At 41.6% G+C, this 26,276-nt stretch overlaps 1 protein-coding gene across 2 annotated transcripts in view; it reads left to right on the top strand.

Annotated features, from left to right (window-relative positions):
- Positions 1 to 13,899: 13,899 nt before the first annotated feature.
- The window catches only part of ets1 (v-ets avian erythroblastosis virus E26 oncogene homolog 1), a 36,397-nt gene continuing 24,020 nt past the window's right edge, over positions 13,900 to 26,276 (top strand). The window contains exons 1-3 of one of the 2 annotated variants that reach the window (XM_072392835.1): positions 13,900 to 13,949; positions 15,082 to 15,278; positions 18,685 to 18,832. In XM_072392835.1, coding sequence (XP_072248936.1) covers positions 15,210 to 15,278; positions 18,685 to 18,832 — 217 coding nt within the window. In that variant the 5' untranslated portion in view covers positions 13,900 to 13,949; positions 15,082 to 15,209. The remainder of the gene's footprint in view (positions 13,950 to 15,081; positions 15,279 to 18,684; positions 18,833 to 26,276) is intronic. The other variant, XM_072392834.1, reaches the window with a different exon arrangement.

Genomic DNA, 26,276 nt, shown 5'->3' with positions numbered 1-26,276 from the left:
CCAATGAGCTGCGAGAGAAAACCTCCCCTTTGCCTGCAGTGTGAGGCCACCGAACCATGAAATAAGGGGGAAAGCAGAGAGAGGGAGAGAGAAACAGCGTCATAAATCGGGTTTATAAAGTCCTCAGGTGAAGAAATGTGCCGATCAAAATGCGGCAGATATGTTTTTGGAGCGTTTCTCTGATGGTTCATCTGAACAGCTCTGCACATATCTGAGCTGCAGTGGTAGCAGAGCGACTGAGAAGCACTCCAAGGAAACTGTGATTGTTTGCACGTTAACTTTCCAAAATTATATTGTGCAATGTTTGCTCATAGTGGAAGTTGGCAAAACGAACCAAATGTGACTCGAAGTCGATCTGTGGTATTGCCGGAAGACTGTGTAGAAGGAAAAATATAATGGATGAACATGGGAATTGGTGCAGACTTTAAACCCATGCACCTAATTTTTCTAATCATCATTAAGATTGGGCGCAGATATGTGTCCCTGTCCCTCGGTCTGTCTATGCTGTGTCAGCTCCCGCAGGAACCCAACAGGAACACGAGATTCCTTTTTCTTCTTCTTCTTTTCTTTTCTTTTCTTGCTCAGTTGACCCCACTCACTTCACTAACTTCATTTCCTTCACGTTGCTCCCCTCATCTTCGACCAAGAGACCCCAGAAAGGATGTGGGGCAATTCAGGCCGAGGAAAGTCGCCCGACCGTGGCAGTTTATAGCCTCATCAAGGTCGCTATTTCACGCAGAGCAACCGAAGTGAAACGGAGAGGTCGCCTGTAAATTTTCGCATTGGATGACCTGCAAGACGCGCAAAAGATGAGTGTGTGATCTTGAAATAGGACATTTCCCCCCTCATATGTTCTTCGCCGTATCCTTTCATTAAAAAAAGAACCAACAATTAACATCCTTTTCCCTTCACGCAGTCATAATTATTTTTATATTTTCTGCCTAACAGCGGGGTGGCGGCATTGCTCAATTAAATGTGATGTACAGGCCAAATAAGTTTGGAAACAAGTTAATTGAGACGGAATGAAATCCAGCGACCAAACAACAGTTCCTTAAAAAGGAGCACTGCATATTCTCTTTACAGTGTTGGTTCATCAGCTCAAGAAGGTCGTCTTTCAGCGCTGGCTAGACGCTCTGTTTGTTGCAGCGTTTCCTAACACAATGATTAAGAACAACAACATGGATAATGGTGTTCCCAGCACTAAACAATGGACGGAAATCCCAACGTCCGTTTTACTGAAAAATGGCATTCATGCGCCTGCTGTGCTGCCTTCCTCAGGATACCGTAGAATAAGTTTTCTAACACATTGGAGCAGCAACTATTGAAACTCTCAAAATGTTAAAGAAATGAACAAAGTGTGCCGTTAGAGCTCATATTAATACCAATGTCAACTCTTTTTTTTTTTTTCAAAATCTAGATTTGACCAAAGGCAGCTTGTGATAAGAAACACAAAGTCCAAAATAATAAGCTTTTCTTTGTCGTTGTTGTTTTCAAAATTGGAATTAGAATTCAGAAAATAATATTCTAACAGTTCATCACATCTTAAATCAAATCCAATCACACTGAATTTAATGTAGAAGATAAAAAGGGTTTATTTATGGGTAATGACTAAATTGAGCCAGATATGTGACTGAAATACACTTTTCCATATCATATGTCATCATACAATAGAACGGCACTATGTTAACTGATATCTAACAAAAAGAAGAGTGTGACAAATTGACCTCTTTTGACTGTTTAAGCTTTTTAACACTGACTGCTTTGTCCTGTGTGGAAGCACCCCTCCCTTGTGTTTTCATAAGACGGCAAAAAAAAAAGCATCAGATCTTCAGTCTTACTGTTTCATCAAATCTTGCACCATCTGGCATTGGCATTAGGTGTGGAATGTGGTTGTGAGATGATTGTGCCCCTTTGTCGATGGCTCACGGAAACATCTTCAGAGTTCAGCATCTATGCTTTCGTATCTCTGCAAACAGACTCTCCTTGTGGGCCTTAACAAGAAGATATAATCCCACCCAATAGCGATGCCAAACTATCTACCATCAGCACTTGGCCACAAGCAGCTAGCTGAGAGTCTCTCCTCACTGGTATGTTAATATTTCACAGTGCCTCCTCTTGGGATTCCACTAAAAACATTTGTATTTGAGACGATGTGGGCAACCTGCAGACATTTGTGATTACATCGCCTGGAGTAAATGAAGCTCCTTACTCTGAACTGTAATGAGTTATTTATTTAGTTGAGGGGGCTAGCAAGAGATGATCTGGAGATGGAGATTGGTCCTGCTCCATTCCATCCCTTTTTCTTTGCTCCTTGGGGAGAGAGAAAATGGCAGTGTGGCACCAGGGAAGGCAGGGCAGAGTATCAAATCTTTTCACGCACGCTCTCAGGCATTTAGGACCCAGACAAGGAATTACATGTAAGCACAAGGCTCATGTTCAACAGAGGGGAAGTCATCTTACCTTACCTTAAAGTTATAACATTTCTATGTGCTGAATTACAGTTTGAATGATTTAAGGGATCCCGAATCAAGACAACGAAATGCCTGTGCCTCGTTCACATAGGTCTTATGCTACAACATCTACCCTCATCTACCTTCTTTGAACACAAGGCCAAAGCTAAAGCTTCTTTTGTTTCAAGAAAATACACTAAACCTACACATAGAATTGAAAAAACTTGACAAAAGTTCTATTCTGTAGGTCTATAAAGACAAGTTCACCCGACGCAGCGTGCAAACAGCTTCCCACTTGTGTGTGCAGTGATAATTAGCAAGGGGAAGTATTAAATTAAAGCAAAGCAGTCATTTTATGGGGCAAGCATTTATGAAGGTAATAGCATCCCTATAAATTAACGACCTCCCAATGCCTCCTGATGTGTTGCCACTCATCGGTTCCAGAGCAAAGCGCTGATACGTCCACTCTATGACCTCATCTGTTCACTTGTGGTATTTTTGCCCTGAGGGATAAAGCTGAGATGTGAGCTTGGGAGAATAGGGAAGGACATGTGGTGGCGAGACTACATGCATGTTGTCATTAATATGCTCTGGTATGCACTTAATCAAAATGTGTTGGGGTCAGTGTTTGTGTCCATCTATGATTTACGCATCTGTGGTGTGTGTTCATGGAATTACTTTTCACAACACCACAAATTACTAAAAAAAAATCTGACAGTAGACACATGGGTTTTCAAACCACTTATCTTATGTCAGTTCAGGCCCAAGTGAGGAAACACCCTGTCTGTAGTCCAGACTATGCATGGGAATCTAAGGTGGTCACTCGACATTTTCAATCAGTCTTGCTTGCCAAGAGGAAGTCGTTCCTATATGAACAACATGAGGCTGAGAATAAATGCCCCTGAAAATACTGGCTCCTGTGGAAAAAAAAAACCCATACAGGGAGAGCAAGAACAGGAGGAAGGTAGGGCCATTTAGAAAGCTTAAATCATCCCCTGAACTATAAATCCACTGACCGCTCATCCTTCAGCAGCATTTTAAAAAGCCCTTAAAGAAAAACACTGAGTGAAATGAATATGCTGTCACCTCTCATTTGAGTCTGGCCCACTGGCTCAATAAGAAAAGTGTTGTTCCCTGGAAGGCTGCAAGCCTGTGCTGAGCTCTCAGGTTTAGGGTTTACCCCTGTCCCGCATTCTCAAGGCTTTCACTTTGAGGCCAGAGTCTCTCTTTCCTCCCCCATGTCCCCCCAGACATGTCTGACAGGCTGAACTCAACGTGGGCTGCTCACCAGACTACAAAAATCATTCATCTGTGCCTTCAGACGGTCAAATCTGGATCTAATAAAGGGCCTGCCTATTGATCCTATTCATAGGAAAGATACTTCTAACTCCCACCACTTGAGGGCTCTCTGGCTCAAGCTAGAAGTGGTTAATTAAGGACTTTGGTGCACACTTGTTCATGGGGATATTATGTCCAAGAATGGATAAACTTTTTGAGTAAATTAGTTCAATTGGTTCATTATTAAGGAACCAGTTCCTTGTCTAATCTTAATGATGCAATGTTTATTTGTGTTTCCTCAAAGAACTACATACTAGAAATAAATACAACCTCAAGATAATGACAATTTCTATCGAAGGCTTTTGTTTGAAGTGTTAGAAAACATGCCTTTTAACAAGAATGTCATCCACCCTTTTTTTTATCTGTGGTGCAAATTAATATTAGGTGCATAAAGCATGGCTGTGCTGTGCACTATACCAACCAGATGAGGGCAGGACATTGTTTTCTTTTACAGCAGCAAGCAGAATGAAGGCACAGGCCGCAAAACAGCACAAGAAACCATCTAATACAGGCTGGCCCGGCTAGGGAAGCATTTAAGGGTGAAACAGGAGAAAGAGTGAGAATGAGTCAGGGTTCCTTTTAGAGCTGTGTTTATGTGTGGGTGAGGGCACTACCCCAAACGCCTAGGCAAACCACAGCATTCCACACTGACTCTTAAAGAGACAGTGCGACGCTGTCATTAGGGATATCTGGAGAGTAAAGTGTTAACATATGGTGTGGGCTATATGAGACAGCTGCTGAGATGAACAGGAGCCAGTAGGTGGCTATGCCAGCCCCCTGATGGCATTATGTACCAGCTCAAGCTATGTGTGAGGTAGTTGTTCAGCAAAAACAAATTGAAAGACTTAATTTTAGTAAAGTGACGGAAAGGAAAACATGTCTAAAAAAACCAAAAAAAAAACTGCTGAGTTTTAAATCAATATTCCCGTTCTATTTTTATTTATTTTTTAAAATTAAACCAAGCCATACATACTACACCTAATAATGACACTTTCAGACACATTGTATCTGCATTTCAGGGTTCCACTGATAGAGGGCACAGTTGAGCTGCGAAACAAGTGAGATAACAGCAGAGTCATGTCAGGCTTGTGGATGGATCTTTTCATATTATGAATCTTTGAGCTTAGTAGCTCTGAAAACTTTCATAAACTTCATAAACTGTTCAGTTTATTTGGAATATCTGCACTGTTACCATATTAGCATCTGGTGTTTCCTCTGGTGCTTCTTTCAAGGGTCTCTCATTAAGCCAGCTGGGGCTTATTCTGGTTTAGTTCCAGAACAAGTTATCTACAACTTGATGAAAGTCCACAGTGTTCAAAATGTCTTCCACGTCTAACACAGATTGATAGCAGAGTAGCCACGTAGTCTGAGAAATAAAAGGCCCAGATTGCGCGTTGAGGAAAAACATCTCTCTGCGAGGAAGAGCACAGATGAAAATGAGAAAGAGAGAACAAGAGAGTTGTGTAGGTGTGAGCAGGGAGGTGAGAGCATGGTGGTGGTGACAGTCAGTTGCTTAGAGAGAGTGGGAGGCTGGGGAGAAAGAGAAAGTGTGCTGGCAAAGGGGATGTTATGTGCACAAGGTTTCTGAGAGGATACAGAGAAGGAAATTAATGGAAGTGAGGGGGGGGAAAGAGAAACAGGTCGTTTCCTCAATGAAAATCCAGGGCAGAATGTGGACTTAACATCCTTAAAACCATCAACGGAGCTCTAAAAATAACCTGCCTGAACAGAAAGAGCTGGGAGTGAGAGCAGGGTTTGAGTGAGGTGGGGTGAGTGGGGGTGGCAGGCAGCTGGATAGTGGACTCATGGCATGAAACTGTAAGATGAAGAGAAACCCCAACCTGCCAGAGAATGGTGAGCAGAAATGGGGCAAAGATTAAGGTGGGTTTGCATGCAGTGGGTTTAGATGGAGAGAGAGAGACAGTGTAGGAGTAAAACAGTGAAAGTGGAAGAGGGAGATCCCCCATCAAGACCTCACAAACTCAGTCATCACAGTCTTTTCAGTTGATAAATCCTTCTTGGTTTTGGAAATACTCATTCATTGCTCCAGAAAGCAGACTTTAGCTCACTTGATAGTTTTGTTGGCTTGAGATGTGCATGGAATTTGCCGCAGATGGCAATTAAACACAAACCTCCAATCTAGAGGCTATTCATACGGGAGCAACATACAGTAAAAAGTGATGGCACCAGAGGTAAACAGAGGCTGATTTACATGAATAGTATAGTCCCTGAGCAGGAAGACAAGAAATAATCACAGAAGGGCATAGACCTAATCATTGTATCCACTCATCAACAGAAGCTGCTGGTCGTATTGGCTGCGCCACTCTCGTGATAGGCCAGAAAGCTTGTCCAAGATGATGAACAATTCCAGACAGCAGGCGAACATCAGAAAAACTAAATGATTCTATAGTTGGAGAAGTTATTCTTCTTTTGTTCATGGATTTATTTACCAGAAGAATAAAAAGGCTCAAGTGTACTTGTACCTGTCTGAAATGAAAGAAAACTCTTTTATGAAAATAAAAACATAATGCAATCATTTGCAATATTTTACTCGCAATAGAACACACGAGTGGTTGAAATAGTAGTTGTACGGAAGACAAGATTTGGCCTCAGAACAAACATGCAGAAAGTTCTTAAATTGGAAATTTATTCAGAATTTACACAAGGTGTTCCACAGGTATCAGTTCTGGGCCCTAACCTATTTATTACATTTTACTTTAATATTCGTCTCTCCCCTGACTAGCTTCAGTTCCATCTTCATGCACAGTTTTTAAACAGTCCTTTAAGCAGGTTTATTAAGAATATGGAAAAAAACACCTTTTCCTTTTGTTTTGTGCACTTACCAATCAGACTAGTTGAACACATTTCCAAAAAAACAGATTCTTACTACCAACTGACACATCAGGATGGTTACTTAAAATTATTTCACCTCAGGATGCAATTGTTGGAGATGCTGTTCCTTTGAATTTATAGCTTTCTTAAGAATTTATTTCTTTTTTTAAAAGAAAATATTGTGGAGTCTGGGCTGAAACCTGTTACTTCCTGTCACCTGTCACCATAGGCTGATATTCTTGATACTGAGATGTTAAAATTGTAACCCTAAACTCTTTGTGGGCAACACTGGATAAAGTAAAGTTTCTTATTCATTCATGTCAAATCTCATGATGATGTCATAATCAATAGTAAAAACAACCTAATATGAGAGTAATTTGTTAAATAAGAACACCCCCTCCAACACTGCATTGCATGATGGTGAACCAAAATGTGTTGAAATTATGTGCTACCTTTGCAATTTTGTTAAGGCAGACACACACATTCTTATGCTCATTGCACCAGGAACTTTTCTCGGTGTGATGAGCACATGCATTTCCTCGCTGAGTTGAAGTAGTTTGATGACCCACAAAAATCCATTTTTGGGGGCCAAAAGGGGATGGTGGCAGAATGGCACAGATATCGAAGAATATCGACCGAGGCATCCCGATTTAATATCTGAGTGGAACTGTTAACACAGTTCAGTATATTCAGTTCAGTATGGGCTTTTTGTTCAATATATTCTTATGTTCTTTTTTCACAGTTTCGTTAGGTTTAGGAAGAATTATGGTTTGGGCAGCTTGACGCGAGCTGAAAAAGAATAATAGTAGTGTCGTCACGAATGCACAGGGCGGGAACCATCACCCCGGTGAACAAGTCAGTGGAGGAGAAGCTTGTCGCTTTCCATGCTACCGCCACATCTGTATAACACATTAAGTGTCTCATCCTTGTTATTTCAAGTACTTGTGTGAGACCAGCTTGGGATGAAAATCTGTACATGCAAAGGCTCCAGTCAAGAATCCAATCCAATCAGGAGTCATTTTGCAGTGAAGCCATAGATCCACCCACCACACTACTGTTGCACCCTCCTGACTTCTCACTCTAAACACATGGACATAGTTTACATCTCACTTTGTGAAGATACTGACATTCAGCGTTTATGTGTCTCAGTATCACGATGAAGACATTCAATGTTTTGCTACTTTTATCACAATGTTCATGTTAACGTGTTTAACCATGTGGAGATGCAAACCATCGACGCCGGTGATTTGTCCACAAACACTTACAAAGAGGTATGAAGGGGTAAAAATATGCTTTAGTCAAAAGAGAGAAACGAGACTTGGTAAGGGTTTACAGGTGTTACTATTCAAGGCTTTGCAACACGCTGGGGATATGTTGGCCATCAGATGAATGTGTTAAAAAACAAAGAATAAAAGAATGTTTTTGAATATTTTTTGTTGCTGTCCAGGGTGTTATTCAGAAGAGACGATAAGTCTTAAGACACAACACAGACTTCAGTGAAAACCAGCCATTGACAGCAGCTCCTCTCATCACCCTGATAAGCTTTCCTCTGTAGGCTGATTCCCAGCTCATCATCAGGCTGAAGTGAATGAAGCCAACAAGTCCGCTAAGGGCACTGATGTTGTTATCAGTGTGAACACAATAGGGATGCGGAGCTCATGATTCCCCCATTTAAAAAAAAAAAAAAGTGCTTGACTTTCTCACCCAGATCCTCGATAATCTGCAAAACTGGAAAATTCCAAATTAGGGAAGTGAAGTAAAAGCAGGTTTTACGTGAATCAATGGATTAACTGAAAATAGATGAGGGACGACACACTTGTGTCCAAAATCCCTCAATTATTTATTGATCTCTACTGACTTCTAATGGAGTTGTACATCTAGAACTTCATAGTGGGCTGAATATCATCATAAAAGTAACACCTTGAGTCTCTATTCGACTCATTTTCTCAGCCCTGTTAATGACGTGACTCCCGTCCCCCAGTATAATATCCTTAATACTGTGTGCATTATGTTTTAGGCTTTATGTGTATGAAAACATCCAGGCATGACAGACCATCAGTTTCTCACTGAGACAAACAATCACACAAGCTCACTTTTACTCCTACAGTCCATTTAGAATCACAAATTAACCTAACATTTATGTTTTTTGATTGTGGGAGGAAGCTGGAGTATCAGGAGAGAATCCACTTTCCACACATAAAGGCCCAAGACGAAACTGGAACCAGGAACCTTCCTGCTGAGAGGCGACATTGATAACGACCACACCACTGTGCCGCCCTAAAATACAAAATACCTTGGTATAACAAACCAAAATATGTCTGGAAGGTTTCTTGCATTTGTAGGCAGGCCTTCTTGATCAAAAGTCATCTTTCCTTTAGATTGATGAATTATTGTTTTAATTTTCTGTGCCAGTGACCATCACACTTTAAAATACTATTCAGAGTGAAATGTGGGATACTATACTGTGTATAAAATCTTAACATATACTATATTCAGACAGCACGACAAAATGGCCGACTCTCTATAAAGTTGACTATAGCGAATATATAGCGAATAGTGAGCAATTTAGGACACAGACGTTGACATAATCTATAACTCTTAAGAAGAGCCTCTTCTATTCAGTGTAGAAGCATCACATTTTAGGTCAATTCAATGTTTCTGTGTCTATATGCACAGACTGATTGGCCTTCAGTAACATCTTGGTCTTCCATGAATGCACACTGAGATGTAAAAATGAGGAGCCCCTGTGTTGCCGGAAAAAGAAGGAAAAAGTCAAAAAGAGGAAAATAAATTGATCTGTGTCCTTGTTCGTTTTAATACAGGCAATGTTTGTACTTCTAGAGCTTGAGTTACATTTACTAACTTCTGTTTTTGTTTTCCTGGCTCACGCTCAGTTGCTGGATCAAAAGTGTGTACAGTGAACAGTTTCCATGGAGACAAATTTTGTCCATGTAAACTGAATCTAATCTCTTAATTACGCACATAAACCTTTGTAGACTTGGATAGAAAATGAATCGGGCTCTTAGCGGATTGTGAACAGCCGCAAAAATTGGAGCCTGTTTGGGTTTGCAGGCTATCTGTTATAAAGTTTGTGTGGACTTTTGTGTGTTTTTTTTTTTTTTTTTAGCCATCTCCCTTACTTGATCATCACTTTTAAATCTGATGACTCTATGAGAAAATGAGCCAAGGCTGGCTTTTATGCATCTCTCGGGATTCATGAATATCAAGAAGAAATCCAGGTCACTGCGGTGAGTCTTTACGTTTTGTTGTCACTCACGTCCCCAGCTGAAATCTTTAGATCAGAAATCTCACCCTTTAACATGTAACATTCCGTCCTCTTGCTGCCCGAAATTCTGTTTTTTTTTTTGACTCCCCTACTGCTCTTACCCTGCTGTACGTGCCTCCCAGCTCTGACTCTCCACCTCTCCTCTGCAGCTTCAGCCTTCCCTCACATCTCTAATGAGACTGTGTGTTGCATAGGCATTCAGGGAACGTCCTCTATTAATTACATGACAAGCATCTCGTTCTGGGACCCTAATGAAGAGGAATAGGGAATGAGAGACACCACTGGAGTGGTGGGGGGATTAAGTTCACAACTGGGCAGGGTGTTTAAGTGTGTGTTTGTGTGAATCGAGGGGAGTACCCTGGCACCGAGCCAACAGCTTATCAACCGGGGAAAGTTGAACTCAACATCTGTGGTTCTCTTCTTCCGTCCTCAGACTGCTTTTTCCTGTCATCTTACAACAATCTCTTCCCTTTAATTCTATTTTCGCAAGTAACATCCCATTTATTAAAGACACCACAAGCTTGAAAAACTCTTGAGTATGATACAAAATAAATGCTCTGCCTGTGAGGACCGTCTTGTGTGCCGACCGAGCTTTTTGGATGTGATACTGAATGCATAGTCTTAGTTTCAGCAGTGGAATCAGTTGGTCATGGGTGTGCTGTTAATTAAAGACGGTATTGACAGACAAAAGCCAAAGCTACAGTTCATGCACACACATGGCCTACAAATAAACCCACACACAGAGGAGACAGAACGCAAAAAAAAAAAAAATGGGAGAAAGAGAAAGCACGGCCTAGGCAGAGATCCAACGACTCAGCATGTGATTTGGAGGAACTCGCTCTGTCAAGAGGCACACTCGAACAGAAGATCGCTGTCCCGTACCATCCCTCGTGAAACGCTTGAGAAACACAAACCATCTGGAGGCTATAGTGCACACTCTCAACCCATCAAATATTGAGGATGTTTGTCTGATTTACAGAGCCTATTCAGAACTGTTTGGACAACTTGGCTGAGGGATTGGTGCTTTAATTAAAGATAATATCAAGAGTTAATATTGCACCCAGGACCTTTGCCTGACAGTCAACAGTGCAACAAAGTCATGGATCTGGGGTTGGGGGTGAGAGTCTGAAGCACAAACACTTCTGAATGAACATAGTCAGGACTGATACAAAGGCTTCTCCTTTTTCCAACTCCACAGAGGTTACTGCCCTAACTTTCCCCATTTCTCTCCGCTGATGCCAATAGCAACGTAGACTGTTTCAAGCCAAAGCCCACCGCAGTGATGGCATATTGATACTGTCATAAAATATTACATCCTCACTTTATTCATTAGAGCTGGGCTTTAATCTAAAAATATCACGGGCAGCGAATAAAACAGAGTTTTCAGCAGCAGAAAGATTGGGCCTGCACTTCTCTCTCTGAGCACCACGGCTCGGAAACACTGAGGCCCAAAATAGATGTACTTCTCATAAAGGGCTCCTTCTTTGTAGTCTGCATACAGCAACAACATCTGCGGGGCAGTTTCTATGGGGGGAACAGATTCGGGCAGGCTATCAAAGAGAGAGGCGATCTCCTGTGAGCAGTGGTGGGTGGAAAACTTCCATATTCTTTTTTTTTTCCTCTCTTCTTTTGCCTCTCTCCTGCTCCTTCCATGCCTCCAAAAATCTGTAGCAATCAGGATGATGCTAATAAAAGACCATTAATATCACCTGTCAGCGCTATCTTTGGAAGATCCAAAATGAGAAAATGAGACAAAAGAATTCACAGTCTGCTCAACATGATGTAGGGTACCAGCCGAGGACAGCCAGCAGTATGGTACAGTAATTGGTTTTATTTTATTTGTTTGTTTTTTAAAGCAGTGAGGTGGCATAAATCCATAAAGAAAACAAAGATGTTGGAGAAAAAAAATCTGAAAGAAAATATACCTAAGGCAAGTTCAAACTCCAAATTATAAGAAAATCATCAACAGCTTCTAGATGGATCATCACTTCTAAACAGATGCAAAGCATAAACATTGAAAGACAGACTTGACCCTGTTTTTCTTTCAGGGTTTATGTTAAATGGTCAAACCTTGAACTTTAGGGATTTGGGGTGAGGAGAGTATCTGTCTGCTGTGGAAGATTGAAGAATGTTTATTGAAGCATCATTTTGTGCATTTAATATCTTCAGGTTAAGCTACGTTTATCATTGACATAAATGCAAGAGCGGTTCTTACTAAGTGACTGATGGTGAATGAAATAAACCCCTGCAGGTCTCCTGACTGATGGTTTTACTGCCTGTGATGCCGAAGCTTTCACTATCTGTTTAATGTAAAACATGAGCACAGCCAGCAGACAGACAGAGGCGCTGAGCGGAAAAAGATGGCACCATAATGGGGAGGTGAAAGGCGAGGGCCAACGTGATGATAGTGGCTTCAAGCAGAGCAGAAGTGTATCAGGGGCCTCGCCTTTGAACTGGAGGGCCAGCTAATTGAAACAGCATTGCCGGGGCATCAGCTTAAGATCTGGATCGCATTCAGCCTCGCTTTTATTCAATTTGGCCTCATTGCAGGGGCGCGCCCCATGCTTTTCTCTCCACATGGCAATAAGTCATACCCTCGCCTTTTGCCCCCGACGTGTTGCCCATCTGTGTCCCCCGGGGGCCCGGTGTGCTGAGGCCCACAGAACGCAGAGGGATTCAGATGAGGTCTTGAGAAAATGCAGACTGCCTGCCACCGAGCCCCTTATGGTACTTCTTCACGCCTCTCACCTTGGACTTGACCCCTCCCCCCATCCCTCCTGAGCTCTTCACTGACACACAAACACACACTCACACACACACACACACACTCACAACTCTTTAGCCCCAGACTTAAGATTTACCAGCGAGAGCATTGGCTGTCAGGAGGTTTGAACCGTGCACTTTCTAATTTAAACAAATGCTTCACTGGGGTCAGAGAATTATCATGGAGCCACAAGGTGTTTCAGATCACTCGCAAGTGTTGAGTGTTAGGCTGATAGAGGGGGAGCAGAAGGGAGACGGGAAAGAGATGATGCTCTTTGCTGTTAGCTATTGCAATGCAGTGGAAAGCTTGCTGTGAGGAAATAAATAAACAAATAAAGCGGTAAATAAGCAAATAGACTGATAAACCACTGTGCTCCTATCACTAGCCTCAATCAGAGCACGGTGGATGGTGAGACTTCACCTCTCATTTCGCAGAAGAGTGGCCAGCGTTTCTGCCATAGCTTTAATCAGTGTCCCACAAGCATTAAAAAATGCCGAAGCATCAGGCGTGTAAAAGGTAAAACTTGACACTGGTGTTCCTTTTCAAAGGTTCATTTCAGCCGTTGACTTAAGTGTCATGGAAGTGCAAATAGAAAATAGCAGGAATTATATTCATTTCTGGTTGGTTGCTCAGAAATGATTGGTGTATATCTTTTTTTTTTTTGCTGTGATGTTGATGACAACAACATCACAGGAAGATCAGCCATTGTCATAGTCATACCCTTCTCAATGTGATGTTTTCCTGCCTCTTTCCTGCTATTTTTCTGTCACCGGAAAAACCAATTATGCAACAAACTAATTCCATTTGAATTTAACCCAGCATAAGAGGATTTCAAACACATTTTGTTGCAGATTTCAGGTGACAATACACATCCTGAACCAGAGTAAATTACTTCAAGGTTTCGTATAAAGCCCCAAAGACACATATAGGTCAGTTCAGCAAGACTATGTGAGATGACAGCAAAGTGTATTTTTGAGTGATGTAAGAAAAGGGAGGTTAAAGCAGAACCAGCACAGGTTCCTTACAAGTTTCCACCTGTTCTGCAGCTGCATGTCAACCGCAGCTGCTTGTGAAGTCCAAAGACTACACGCAGAGGGAAAAAATAGGATTTGGAGAGGATCACCGTGCGATTGAGGGAGGGACTACAAGTGTGCATAATATTTCTTCCTCTGTGGGACTCGCTGCGAGCAGGTACAGCATCTCTGCAGTCCACCGCTCAGCTGTCACGCTCAGCTGTCCAGCGCTTCCAGTTTGCAGGAAACTTTGAGCACCGCATTCGGTAAGTACGAAGTTTTTATTGCATAAACGAAAAGTCAGAGGCTGAATGACTGAACTCTTCATCTGTGCTAGGCGATCCTGAAACGCATAAGGGTTAAAGTGCTGCATTTAAAGTTTAAGTTTTTCTCTCTCCAGACAGGAATTCTGATAAGATGAGAAGCGCGCATTTTTTTAATGTAAGCTTTCAGTCTGAAAGCTTTGCTTATGAAGATAGTATTAAATTCCCGTCGTTACTTCTTTAACATAAACTTTATTTCAACAGAATAGTCAGTTTCCTGCAGCTTAAGATCTTATAAAACTAATTTCTTAGAATATAGCCTCGAATCTCTATATCACAAAATGCTTCACTCTTTTATCTTGCCCTGATCTTATTTTTAAAAAAACCCAAATCAGTTGCATTTAAAAGGCACAAGGTGAAGCAAGGCTTTGAATGGCAGAACTAATTCGAGCTTTATTCACTCTGTGTATGGGCACTATTTCTTCTGGAACAAGAGCATCAGAATCTTTTTGAGCTGCTGAACATCTGCAAGCATTGAGCACTGGCGCATCTTCCCGCAGTCTGTTAGCAGCTGCCACAATCCAGAAACTGCTTAACATATGAATGTGAGGAAGATGGGACCCTGTATTGCAAACATGCCACTGCCCATACACACCGTCCCTCCTCCAGTATAATCCTGCATCTTAGCTTTCTCGTCTCTTTTGTTGGTGGAGCTTCACGTGTTCAATGTTAAGTGATAAGCAAAGTGTGTGGGAGGGGGAGGATGAGAGGAAGGGGAAGGAGAAGAGGAGGAGGAAGAGTTAGATGAAAGGGGGTGGCTGCGTAATGGGAAAGGGGGAGACAGTGGGAGAAGTGATGGAATCGTTGGATTGGGAAACTGTGGGATGGATTTGCATCAGATTAAATATATAAATATATGTGAATATCAGATGTAATTTTGTTTATAGACATTAAATCCCTTAAAACAGAAATTTAATTACATTTAAATTTAATTTGATTTAGCTTCTTTGAACTGAGGAGCTGATGTTGCAGGTTGTTCAAACTCAGCTCATATTTCTTTCTCTTTCTTTCTTTGACCCCCTTCCCTCTTCTCTCTCTCTCTCCTCCCTCTACACACACACACACACACACACAGTATATACCACATACTTGTACACACAAAGTGTAAACAACGTGTGATAGATAGGTCTTTCCACCCTGCCTCTGCTGCTTGCGTGTTGATCCCCTCAGCAGGCCCTGCTTCTCCTGTCCACAGCATCCACGATGAGTTACTACATGGATCCAGTTTCTTCCTACCCAGCCCTTCACCCGTGTGACCGTCTGGGCGCAACGGTAAGACCTCCCTCGTAAATTATCTCTGTGTTAAGGCTACCTACCACACAGCTGCCCAGTAGTGAGAGGGAATGAGTGTTTGTGTGTGTTTACGCGTGTTAGTGGCTCAGCCACATTGAGGGGGCAGGAATGTGCACAGGAGCATTACATGTGTGTGAGCAACACAGGATTCCATCACCTCACAGAAGCAAACTTTTTTTTTTTACATTAGTCCACCAGCATTGCATTAACAGTGTTTCTCTCAGGACATGCTGTTCTTGATGATTTCATTAAAAGTTAGGAAATAGAGCTGTTGAACAAGACAACTTTCGACTCTGTGTTGCACAACCACTCTGCAACACACACTTCTCTTTAGCAAGTAATACTGTAAAGCACAGATCTGCAGGCCTCCAGCGTTGCCACTAACCAGTCAAACAGGAGTCAGACAATCCCCACCCACTAATGCTTTTCTCGGCTGAGCCACCTGCGTTGTGCTTAACGCTCTCCAAATGAGAGAGCTGATTACAGAGTCAGAGACAGTGGTAGCCTGGAACATTGGGATTCCTGTCAGGTGAGCGTTTGAAGGGTGAAGGCCAAGGAGCGGCAAAATAAATGCCTCCATTTGTATGCAGAGCACCAGCACATTAGGAAAATAGACTGGGGTTACATGCAAATGGCAACCCCACACTGGCCTGATAGACAACATGGAAAGGTACAGCTCCCTGGGTCCTAATTGGCTCAGGTGGTGGGGCTTGCCTTTGAAATTGAGAATACTGTATACCAGGGCTGCTTGGTCAAAAGGTGAACCTGTGTCACCTCGGTGCCTCTATTGTTTTTATTCCAAATTTACATTTATTATCTGCAAAAAGCAGAGGTTCTGTTGTGTTTTCTCTTTTTGATTGTTTGCAACAAAGACACTCTGTCTTACATGTGTCACAAAGACAGAATGCTGAACAATCCGTCTCAGTTTGCTTTAGCGATAAAAAATGACACCTCACTTCAACAGTAATTGGTCATGTGAAATGTATAGCAACACTGCCTTCTTTAAACTGCTTGGTTTTGTAATGACACACAATCAGCCTTCTGTTTATATATTTTTTTTCAATGCAAACGTTTGCGTGGTTAAATAAACGCAGACAGAATTAGATAACCCTACAGAGCAGTGCTGAAAAAAAAGCAGATGATAAGGGTTGTATGAAGAAACACAGTTTTTCACAAATACATTACCTGAAGGCTACGGTATATAGAAGACACTGAACCTCACTATTCTAACAAGTGTATAATAGATTAAACAATGAAGATTTCACATGGAATGGGCTCCTGTGATTTGCAAAGACTGCACTACAATCCCCAGAGAACACATTTTATAATAGAACCACAGTAAAAAAAAATAATTTAAAAATGCAGGAATGACTGAATGCATGTTTTACTGTATGAGTAATCATGAGTGTCATGATTACACATCGAAAAGTGAATTAAAGTGTTGTCTCATAGATTTGGAATTTTTTTCTTATTTGACACTTAGGCTTAGACACAGAAGTCCTTTACATACTGGAAATACTGTGACTTATTCCTTGTTAGAAGAGTCAGATGGTAGTGGATAAGCCTTTCTGTTGTCCTTCTATTCCTGGCAAGTGATATCAAGATATTAAATGTGTTAATAGACACTTAACTGTACTATTTCCAAGGCTAGGTCCACACTAATATGTCTGTATTTGTCTGTAAAGCCCTTTCTTGTCCACAATGATTTCTGTTTTTCCCCTAGATTTGCAGAAGGAAAATAATCCCACTCATCCATGTATTTTGACTCATTAGAAAGGTGTGGTTATATGCGGAGACTCTACCTGTATTTTCCCACTTTTTTCTGTGCTCTTGATGTTTTAGGTGGTGCTGCCTCTGGGGAGTAAGTGTAGACACTAGCCAGAAATGCCGTGGTCATGTGAAGACTGTAAAAACTTTGTGATCATTTCAAAAGACTGTCTCCTATCTGCTCTCTGTCCAGCTGAACCTAAACAAAACGCATATAGTCTCACCCAGCAGAGCAGAGACTGTCCAATAAATTCTGGAAATGTGGCATGGTTGTGTAGATGTGTGACGTGTTTATTTGTGTTAAAGAACATAACTCCGGTGAAACAGTCTGTAAATACGACTATATTGCTCTGATTTACTGCTTTTTCTGCAGCTGGCCACAATCTGTTACCTTTCACTTTTTCCGGCTTTCTCCCTACATTCAGGTAGGAAAGCCCATGTTTGCAACCAAGAATTGTGGCCTAATTCATGTTTAAACACACAGTCTCAAAGTTTTCCAACTAAAATATCGTTACTGAGTTCTAAGTGACATACGGCCTCCTCCAAATAGTTGGCTTGCCTCTGCATTTAAAGTTATTCTAAACCTAGACTGATACGAGAACATTTTGGTGTTGATGTTATCGCCGTCGTTATCAATGCACAATCCATAAATCATCCATGTGGCTCCCTCCTTGTCTATCTAACCCTCCCACTTGCTGACTAACTTGATAGTAAATAGCAGCGCTCCATGCGAACCTCAACAGAACCCTGTAAACAGGCCTCCCTGATTCTGTGGTCACATTAGCCATCCATGAAGCTGAATGGCTACTGATAACTGCTGCTCAGGCTAAATGGAGGGTGCTTATCAGATTGGCAGTCACTCTGTCTACTAGCCTGTCAGATACAGATACGATATTTCACATATGAAAGTCTGGCATTGCTTTTAGTCTCTTTTCACATGGTGTTAATGCAAAATCTATATTTTTCTTGGCAGGAAGATTCTGAGAAACTTTTGGAAAGCTAGCTTAAATCCAAATGGCAAGTTGTAGCATGATGGAAGCCAGTTTAATATACTACCTAACATGCTAAGTTAAAAAGAACATATTATATTTGATTGTTGGGCAAGTATCAAGAAATTCAAACACTATCTTTTGAAGTTTTTGTTTGTTGTCAAAATAGAAGTCATGGTTTTCTAAGAGTGGCTGGCTGGCCTCCTCCCTGCTCTTTTTTGTACACACAAAACTTAATATCTCTTCTTGCTCTGCTGTCATGTGCTGACTTTAGACTTCCTCCTGTCAGTGCAGCCTCCTGGTTGTGCATTTCTGTGATAAGCACCAAAAACAGAAAAAAAAAAAAAAAACAACACAGAAAAGATAATCCGAGTGAGTTAAATTTAGCCACAAGGTTTATCTTTAAGTGAAAACAATGAAATAATCATTTTCATGATCCAAGATTACACTCTTCCCCAAAGCTAGTAAACAGACAGATCACTTATTTTCATCTTTACAACATGCCAACTCTGACAAATTGGTTAAGAGATAAAGCTGTTTAAACCTGTTTGTTACATGAAAGCGCACATTAAATGGTCTCAGCAGTAGCTTTATTATTATTAGCTTTACATCATGCTCTTTGTTCCCAGAGGCAGAGTGGAGGAGTGGCAATGGGCCCTCAGATCCAGTTCCCGGGTGTGGTTCACCCCCAGCAGCAGTTTTACCCATCACAGCCCCTTCATCCCCATGATATACCCCTGCAGGAGGTACCCGATGGGCGCGACGTGTGTCCTACAGGTAAGGAATGCAGAGACGGTCTGAGCTCTAACATTTGTTCATTTGTTAGAGCCTAAACTTGGCATTTTTGTTGCAGTACAATGGTATTTAATCTAAGTCAGCATTTTGCTGGTAGATAGTGTTTTCTTTTTCCTAAAATATACTTACGTAGTTGAAAAAAGAAAAAGATATTAAACCAAAGAGACATATTAGCTTAGTAAGAAAACAACATGCATTTTGCTTTTCTTCATAGAGTAATGCAATTACAGTACTTACCTCAGTTGTCAGTAGTTACTAAAAGGAAAAAAATCACATAGCAAACAAAAGACTTTGTGTCAAACGGTCAGCCACACTGACGTTAATCTCTGTGATCTTGGCACGCTCATCCAAACTCCCCCACTAAGTATTTAAAACACACAGACACTCAAAGTCATATTTCTGCAGTTTCAGAGGACATCACATTAGTTTACAGCTGTTTTTGGAGCTTTCCCCCAGCTTCAACTCATTAACCAAAGGCCCTAACCTGAGCTCTCACCAAGTCTTCAAACTGAAATGGAGTGATTTACACTTTTGTTTCAAAAATAGAGGCGAGTCCCCACAGAGGAACAAGGTAAGCACATTTACATCCCCATAAAACAACTAATACATGCAAACTTGAACACACACACACACAGCCCCAACTTGGCCTGTTGTTCTAGATCTGCAGTACAGGGGATGTTAGTGATGCTGACCCTGAGGGCAATGCCTTTACCAGATACCACTCCTGACCCCCCTCACAACCCGCTATTTTTTCTGTCTCACTTGTGCTTTACTTCTGGGGACAACTACATGCCCTACATTTTTCTGTCTCCAATCCTCTCTTTCTAGTTCTGCTTTACATTTTTTTCAAATGAGTTTTTATTTTAAACTGGAACATTCCTTCCAGTGCATTTGCCTGCATTTGACTCTGGCCTCCTCTAGTCCTCAAAAATGATTTATTCTGCTGGACTGGGACACAGGCCACTGGAGGAGGGTAGGGGTGCTGGGGGGCACAAGCTTTCTTCCGTCACCTCCCTGAGCTGGATGCAGGGGGCAAGACAGGGGGCCAAAGGGCGGCCATCTTTTTCCCAAGCCTCTGGTTTGGTCTCTGGAGAGGTGGTGGAGGTGCTGGAGGGGGGGTTGCTAAGTGAGCATGTGTGTGTTTGTGTGTGTGCATGTGCATGAGAGGGAGTCAGGATTTGATGGGATTTGCTGATGTTTGTTGCCAGAGACACACTCCTTTGGAGCCCTCACTTCATTCCTCCCAGCGCTAAACTGTTGACGTAAACAATACTGAGCGGAAAAAAACGACCGAGTGCTGACCTTTTTTCCTCTTGTCCGTCTCCTAAATTCATGCAAACCACATCTCACCATTTAAGACACCCGGAGATGTCGTTAGAGTAATCCAGCTCTTGACAGTGGTGTCGTACAGAGCTGCTGAGGTTTCTGTTCTATGAGCGTATGCCGTTATGAGTTGCTGCTAACCACAGAAGAAGTTAAATAACCTGTGACCTGTGTCTTTACTTCATGAGCCGTTGCTTTGACTCATTTCTCTCAAACTGAACTCTTAGTGTCCCCTCAAAACTTCACTCGAGTACTTCCCGACGCTCATTTTAAGTTTATATATATGAATTTTCAAACTCCTCATGGGGTTTGACTCTGGAGATTTCTCAACTAAATGCAACTTTAAATGTTGTTTTGTTTATAACATAAGCTCCCTCTAATCAAGCAGGAAACCTATTACATTATCTTTAATCAGTCAGATGAGTTGAATGTGATGGAATAAAATGACTTTTATTTGGTAGTATGCTTCTTAAAAGTGGGGTTGTGTAAAGTACTCCATGTCTTGAACCCACAAGGAGGGCACTGTCAACTCAAACCTAAAAAATCTGTTAACATTAAAAAAAAAAAAGCATATTCACAAATATATTATGAATTTCATCACTTTTTCAAAAAAAGACACTGTCTGTGCATTGATTTCAACTATACTTAAATGTACGAGGATGTCCCACTAAGAAAGTTAGAATTGGCACAATGTTTCAGTTAACAGTCCACAGCATTGCAGTGTCTGATATACTTTGGTTAATAACTTGATTCCTCTCCTGATCATGACCTATTATACATGTCAATGACCCAGTAAAATGGCCCAGTATAGCGTTATTGTTATAGTTATTGCTCAACACAACTGTGCATGTAAACGTGCTGACTGCTCGTACAGCTTCATCGCCTCAAAAAAATATCCCAAAAATATCCCAAAGTATTTTCATTAAATAAAACATGTAAACAGCTCTCACAATAATCCTTGATTTTTATTCAAATTAATTCATGGATGGATAGATTAGTGGCACAATTCAAAATGATAACTTTGTAGAGATAAATTCTGTTCCTTTTTTAGGTCATCAGTTTTCAACATTCCAATCTATCTCACCATAGCAGGGTGCCTTGGGTATAAGGGATAATATGCTTTATTTATATTTTAAGGTGGGTTACATGAGGATTTTACAGCCAAGGTCAGTTTTTTTCCCCCCACTGTAAATGGATTGCATGTTTTCAGATGAAATATGTCAGTGTGAGAAAGACAGAGTACAGAGCAGATGTGAGGCGGGGATTTTGGACGTTAAAGACGCCTTGTATGTTTGGCTCAGAGCCCAATGTCACACACACCGCTTCCTGACAACAGCCATGCCATGGTGATGTTTACACTAACCCGGCTCTATTCTTCACTATCCAACACTCGAACCAAAAAGGACCTGCTTTAAAACCCCACTGTGGAACTTCACTGTATATGTGTGCATGGGAAAAAGACGGAGCGAGCGTGTATTTCAGTGTGGTCTCATTGAAATCCAGGCGCAGATATCACACACATGTGTGCACACTCCACTGACATCCTGCAGGGATGCACACTCCACATATTCATTCATTAAATTCACACCCCGCACTCTGGTGTGTATTGTGTTACAGCATCCTTCCATTCAGTAAAGCAAACACAAACACACATCCACTCCCAGGCACTCATGACTTCACTGTACATTTAAACGTGCACTCCCATTTAGTACATGCAGACGCAGCTGTGATCTGGCACTCAGGGACCATTGGCCTGTGTTTTATTTGATGTGATTTGACAGCTGGACAGTTGGACGGGGAGGGGAATGGGGTGGAGAGCAAACGGGAGTGGGTGGAATACAGTTTAAGGAGAGAACGGATAAGGAAAAGGGATAAGTCAGAGGACTGGGACTGCGATGGTGGGAGGAGAGGATTGCTGGGGAGGAGGATCTCAGATGTGGAGCCTTGGGTTGCCGGGTGAGGAGGGGTGGGGGCTTCGCCTCTGATGAGGGGCACGTCCTCACGGGCGCAGGCCCATTTTTTATTTCTAAAAGTAAACAGGCAGCCTGCTGGGGTCTGGGGGGTTATGGGAAAGGAGGAAACAGTGATGCTAATCAGACCAGCGCACACTTCCCCCTCTAACAATATAACAAAACAAGAGTGGAAACACGGAAAAGCAACAGACAACTGTAGAGGAATGGGCTGCACAAATACTATGGTCCTAAATTTGAACTGCACAGTATGATGATAGCACCGAGACAAGGGCTGTTAGTCAATAAATGGAGGAAAGAGGTAATCTGTCACTGAAACCCAGTACATTTGTGGATTTTATATTTAGAAAACTTGACTTTCATGAGTGAGATGCCGCATCAGACTTTTGGAAATTGGTTGTATTGTGTGTTAAAATTGCATTTTTTTTCAATCTTAGTAAGAAAATAAAGCTTCTGAGACATCTATAACAAGTTTCTTCTGCTTCTCATTTTATTGTACTGTTTTTCTAAAGAATTACTCTTAACAGTAAGTTACACATTTTCCCATGTGAGCTACTTGCCATAAGGACTGCTTGAAAAAATTGGTATTTGAGAGTTTTTTTTATTCCTGAAACGATTTGCTAAACTTCCCCTTTCCCAGATCGCTACATGCTTTATTTCAAGGAAGTGCTGGTGTGTTAAGTTCCTCTTGATTGTACAGTGACTAATTACAAACTTCAGTTGGAGAACGCACAGTTCTAAAAGACAAGCAATCGCTGACTGGTGATGATGCAACAGATGCCAGCTCATCAGGAAAGGTGGCGCCTTAATGAACCCTGAGGGAGACCTCCCATTGTTTTAATGTTTCTATTGTGAGCTTAGTGATAATCAGAGACAGTTGGTTGCTATGAGTGTGCACCAGTAACGGTAAGCGCAAAGATCTCTTTGTGAGTCATAATTCGGTCCAAAGTCCACCTTATGGTAGCTTTAAGGTCACTTGTTAACCGTAATTGTTCAATATAACGAGTTTTCTTTCCATTTGGAAAGAAAAACTGCCTATAGTATATTTGCAGACAGATAATTTTCCCTTTTGAGAGCCTCATTCCTGTCAGTGTTTCAGCTAACTACCCTCAAGAATTTAGTGAGAAATAATTCAAAACCACAGACTGCTGTATTGTCCTGTCAGCTGTGAGGTAGCGGAGCCTTTTCTGAGTGCACGCTGCTGTCAGTGAGGAGGGAGGGGAAGATGAGGAGAGGGAAGTCTGAGTGGCAAAGAGCCTCGGAGGGGGGTGGGGATAATTGAATTATCTCCACAATGGAGTGATGGGGGGCACGTGGTGCCGCTAATGGAGGAAGAGATGTCCTTTTTAGCGAAGCTAATTGTTCAGAAAAGAGCTGAGCCTTTGTTCAGGGAGGCCTTGCTACTTTTCCAGTGCACTTACACACACATAATTTAGAAGAGCGCACGTGTGCAGATACACACACAAAGACATGCTCTCAGAAGACACTTTGGAATGTCAGGCGCGCGCACACACACACACTCATGCAGGGATCCTGCCCCAACTAAGCGTCTGATCTCAGTAGGAGTGCATCCAGCCTGTGGCACCTTCAGAGGCATCCACCTCAGATAGAGCTGAGACTTAGCTGCCAGACAGCGGCCACAAGGACCCCACTGTTTTACTGTCTGACTGTCTGCTCTCTTTATGTTTGTGTGTGTGTGTGTTCGAGTGCGTGTGTCCATCACCCTTCTGTGTGTGTGCTTGAGTGCCTATAATGAGTGACTGATTGATGACATGCTAAACGCTGTCTGTTAACGCGACATGCCGAAACCATCACGTCATACTCTTATCTACTGTCTGGGATGCATTGCACTTTGATCCCATCTCAGTCAACATTATGCATTTTATGGGGTTGTGAGAAACATAGAAGGAAATACCAATTCAGAAGACTTAGAGCGGCCCAAACCCTTGTAACCTGCCGCAAGGGCGCCAACATCAAACACAAATATCACTTGACAGCTGTATGGATTGCTCCAAATCGAATAACCTTTCAGTTAACTCTGTGAAAAGTAGCAGGTGCAACGGTTACATCTAAGGATTATAGACAAGCAGGCAACGCAGATGTGCCAGAGAGACGCAGAGGAGAGAGAAAGCTCCACTGCAACACAAATGAGTGAAGCCTGCTAACTGTCAAAACCATGGAAACAGCATTTGCCAGGTGAAGAAAAGACAGTGAAACCCAAACTTCTTTGATCTGAGACATATGTAGAAGTGCACACAATGAATGACTGTTCTGTGACTGTAAGATGATTAACAATTCCTCTGTCTAAAGAGGAAATAGCACATTGTTTCTACAGTTGTTGTTATTTTTATTGAATTGGTGCTAAACTTGAAGATAAAGTGATTGTTTCGGCTCATTCTTTTCCAAATGTCATTGTGCTGTTCAGAAAAATGTGTTTGCTCAAGGTCATTGTACAACAGACTGTTAAAAGAACAACGGAAGCTCTGAGAAGTTTGAAGAAGCAATTCTTTGACTCACTTTTATAACGATGCATGAATATGTGCAAAATGACTTAATATGTTTTTTAATATCTTTAGCTTAATAATCTTTTTTTTTTTATCATCTCAGTCTTCATAAACGTTAGAAAATTAATTGAAGAGAAAAGAGAACAGAACTGACATTGTTTGTTTTTTTCGCTCAAGAAACAAAGTCAAATCGTAAGAAAACCCAAACCAGAATGTGCTGCTGTGACGCCAGCTTACATATTAGTCAGCAACACCATTAAAGCCTAAATGGCTGCCCTTAGGCTCTAAAGGACCCAGGCTGTCCTTTTAAGAACAGATATGAGGGAGTTCATTAACGGAAAACAAAGAGGTTCAGTCAGAGAGTGTAAGAGGCTGATGGGCCGACTGACTGAGATGAATTGAAAGGTACTGCCCCCCCCTTCCATTCTTCTCCTCCATCACCCCTCTGCTTTACCCCTGGTGAGGCAGCTCTCCTCACCACAGAACCCATGAGCACTCCTCCCAGAAGAGGCTCATATCAGGCCAGGGTAACCCGATCCAGGGCTGCTAATGGAGCCGGTGAAGTACCGCTGGTTTAAAAATCCATGTGTGATCAATATCCCTGGCTCCCCAGCCTGCTTCCAGATCATCCCATTTAGACATACACGCGTACTTTACATTCAGAAGTACCATATCGATGTGCAACTCATGAGTCACATTGAGGCTGGATGGATGTAAAAATAAAGGACTGATTATAGGGCTTAAAGGAAAGCATTTGCATTGTTTCAATAATAAACAAAAGAGAGACACTTAGCCTATTTACCACAACCTGTGTCCACACTATCTCTTGCTTTTTTTTGTTTTGTTAAAGCAATAGTATTAGAATCTGTTATTACCATTTCTGTTGCCATGGGAGACGTTCCTTTTAATGGCAATGTCTTGTACTAAGTGGAGTCTACTGTGGCTGGAGAGCTCAATCTTTCCCTGTCTTTGTTCTTTTTCAGAGGCAGAACAAATTCTTGATTCAATTTCCAGCAAGCATGGTCATTGTTCCTGATTACCCTCGATAAGAAAGCACAAAACTCCATAAAAAAGAGCTAACTTGGAATAAGAGCAGCCAGTTTGCCTTGTTCAGACGAGATTTTCATAGATAACTTGATGGATTAATGTAATTATGACCTAATTATTTCTAAGGCTTGCAATATTTACTATATATATATATATATTCTATTCTTTTTTCAAAGTTGCACTTTGACAGTATTTTTTTGCAGTGTGAGACATGGCGGATTTTATTGATCAGTGCGAGGTGAACAGGAAACACTCTGAAGTGTTTATGAGGCTGAGTTACAAGTTATGGGGGAAGCCTGCAGAATATAGACAACTGAGATTTCCATTTCAGGAAAAACAAATGCTTTTTTCCAAACTACTCTACATCTAAATTGGCTTTTGTGTATCTACATTAAGCCTCAAACTATTCAAATATTTTTCAAAGTGACATGCAGTAAATGTGACGCAAAAGTCAGGAGCCACCACAAATCTATTTGTATGTTGCTAAGAAAAGGGATACAAGTGCAGTGATTAATGGGAAAGAGCAAATATGAAAAGTAAAAAATTAACATCAAAAGACATTATTTTGCATGACCGACTAAA

Source organism: Leuresthes tenuis, unplaced genomic scaffold (genome assembly GCF_036924035.1).
Source record: "Leuresthes tenuis unplaced genomic scaffold, fLeuTen1.0.hap1 SCAF_9, whole genome shotgun sequence".
Lineage (NCBI taxonomy): Eukaryota > Metazoa > Chordata > Actinopteri > Atheriniformes > Atherinopsidae > Leuresthes > Leuresthes tenuis.
This window is presented reverse-complemented; position numbering and strand designations above follow the sequence as displayed.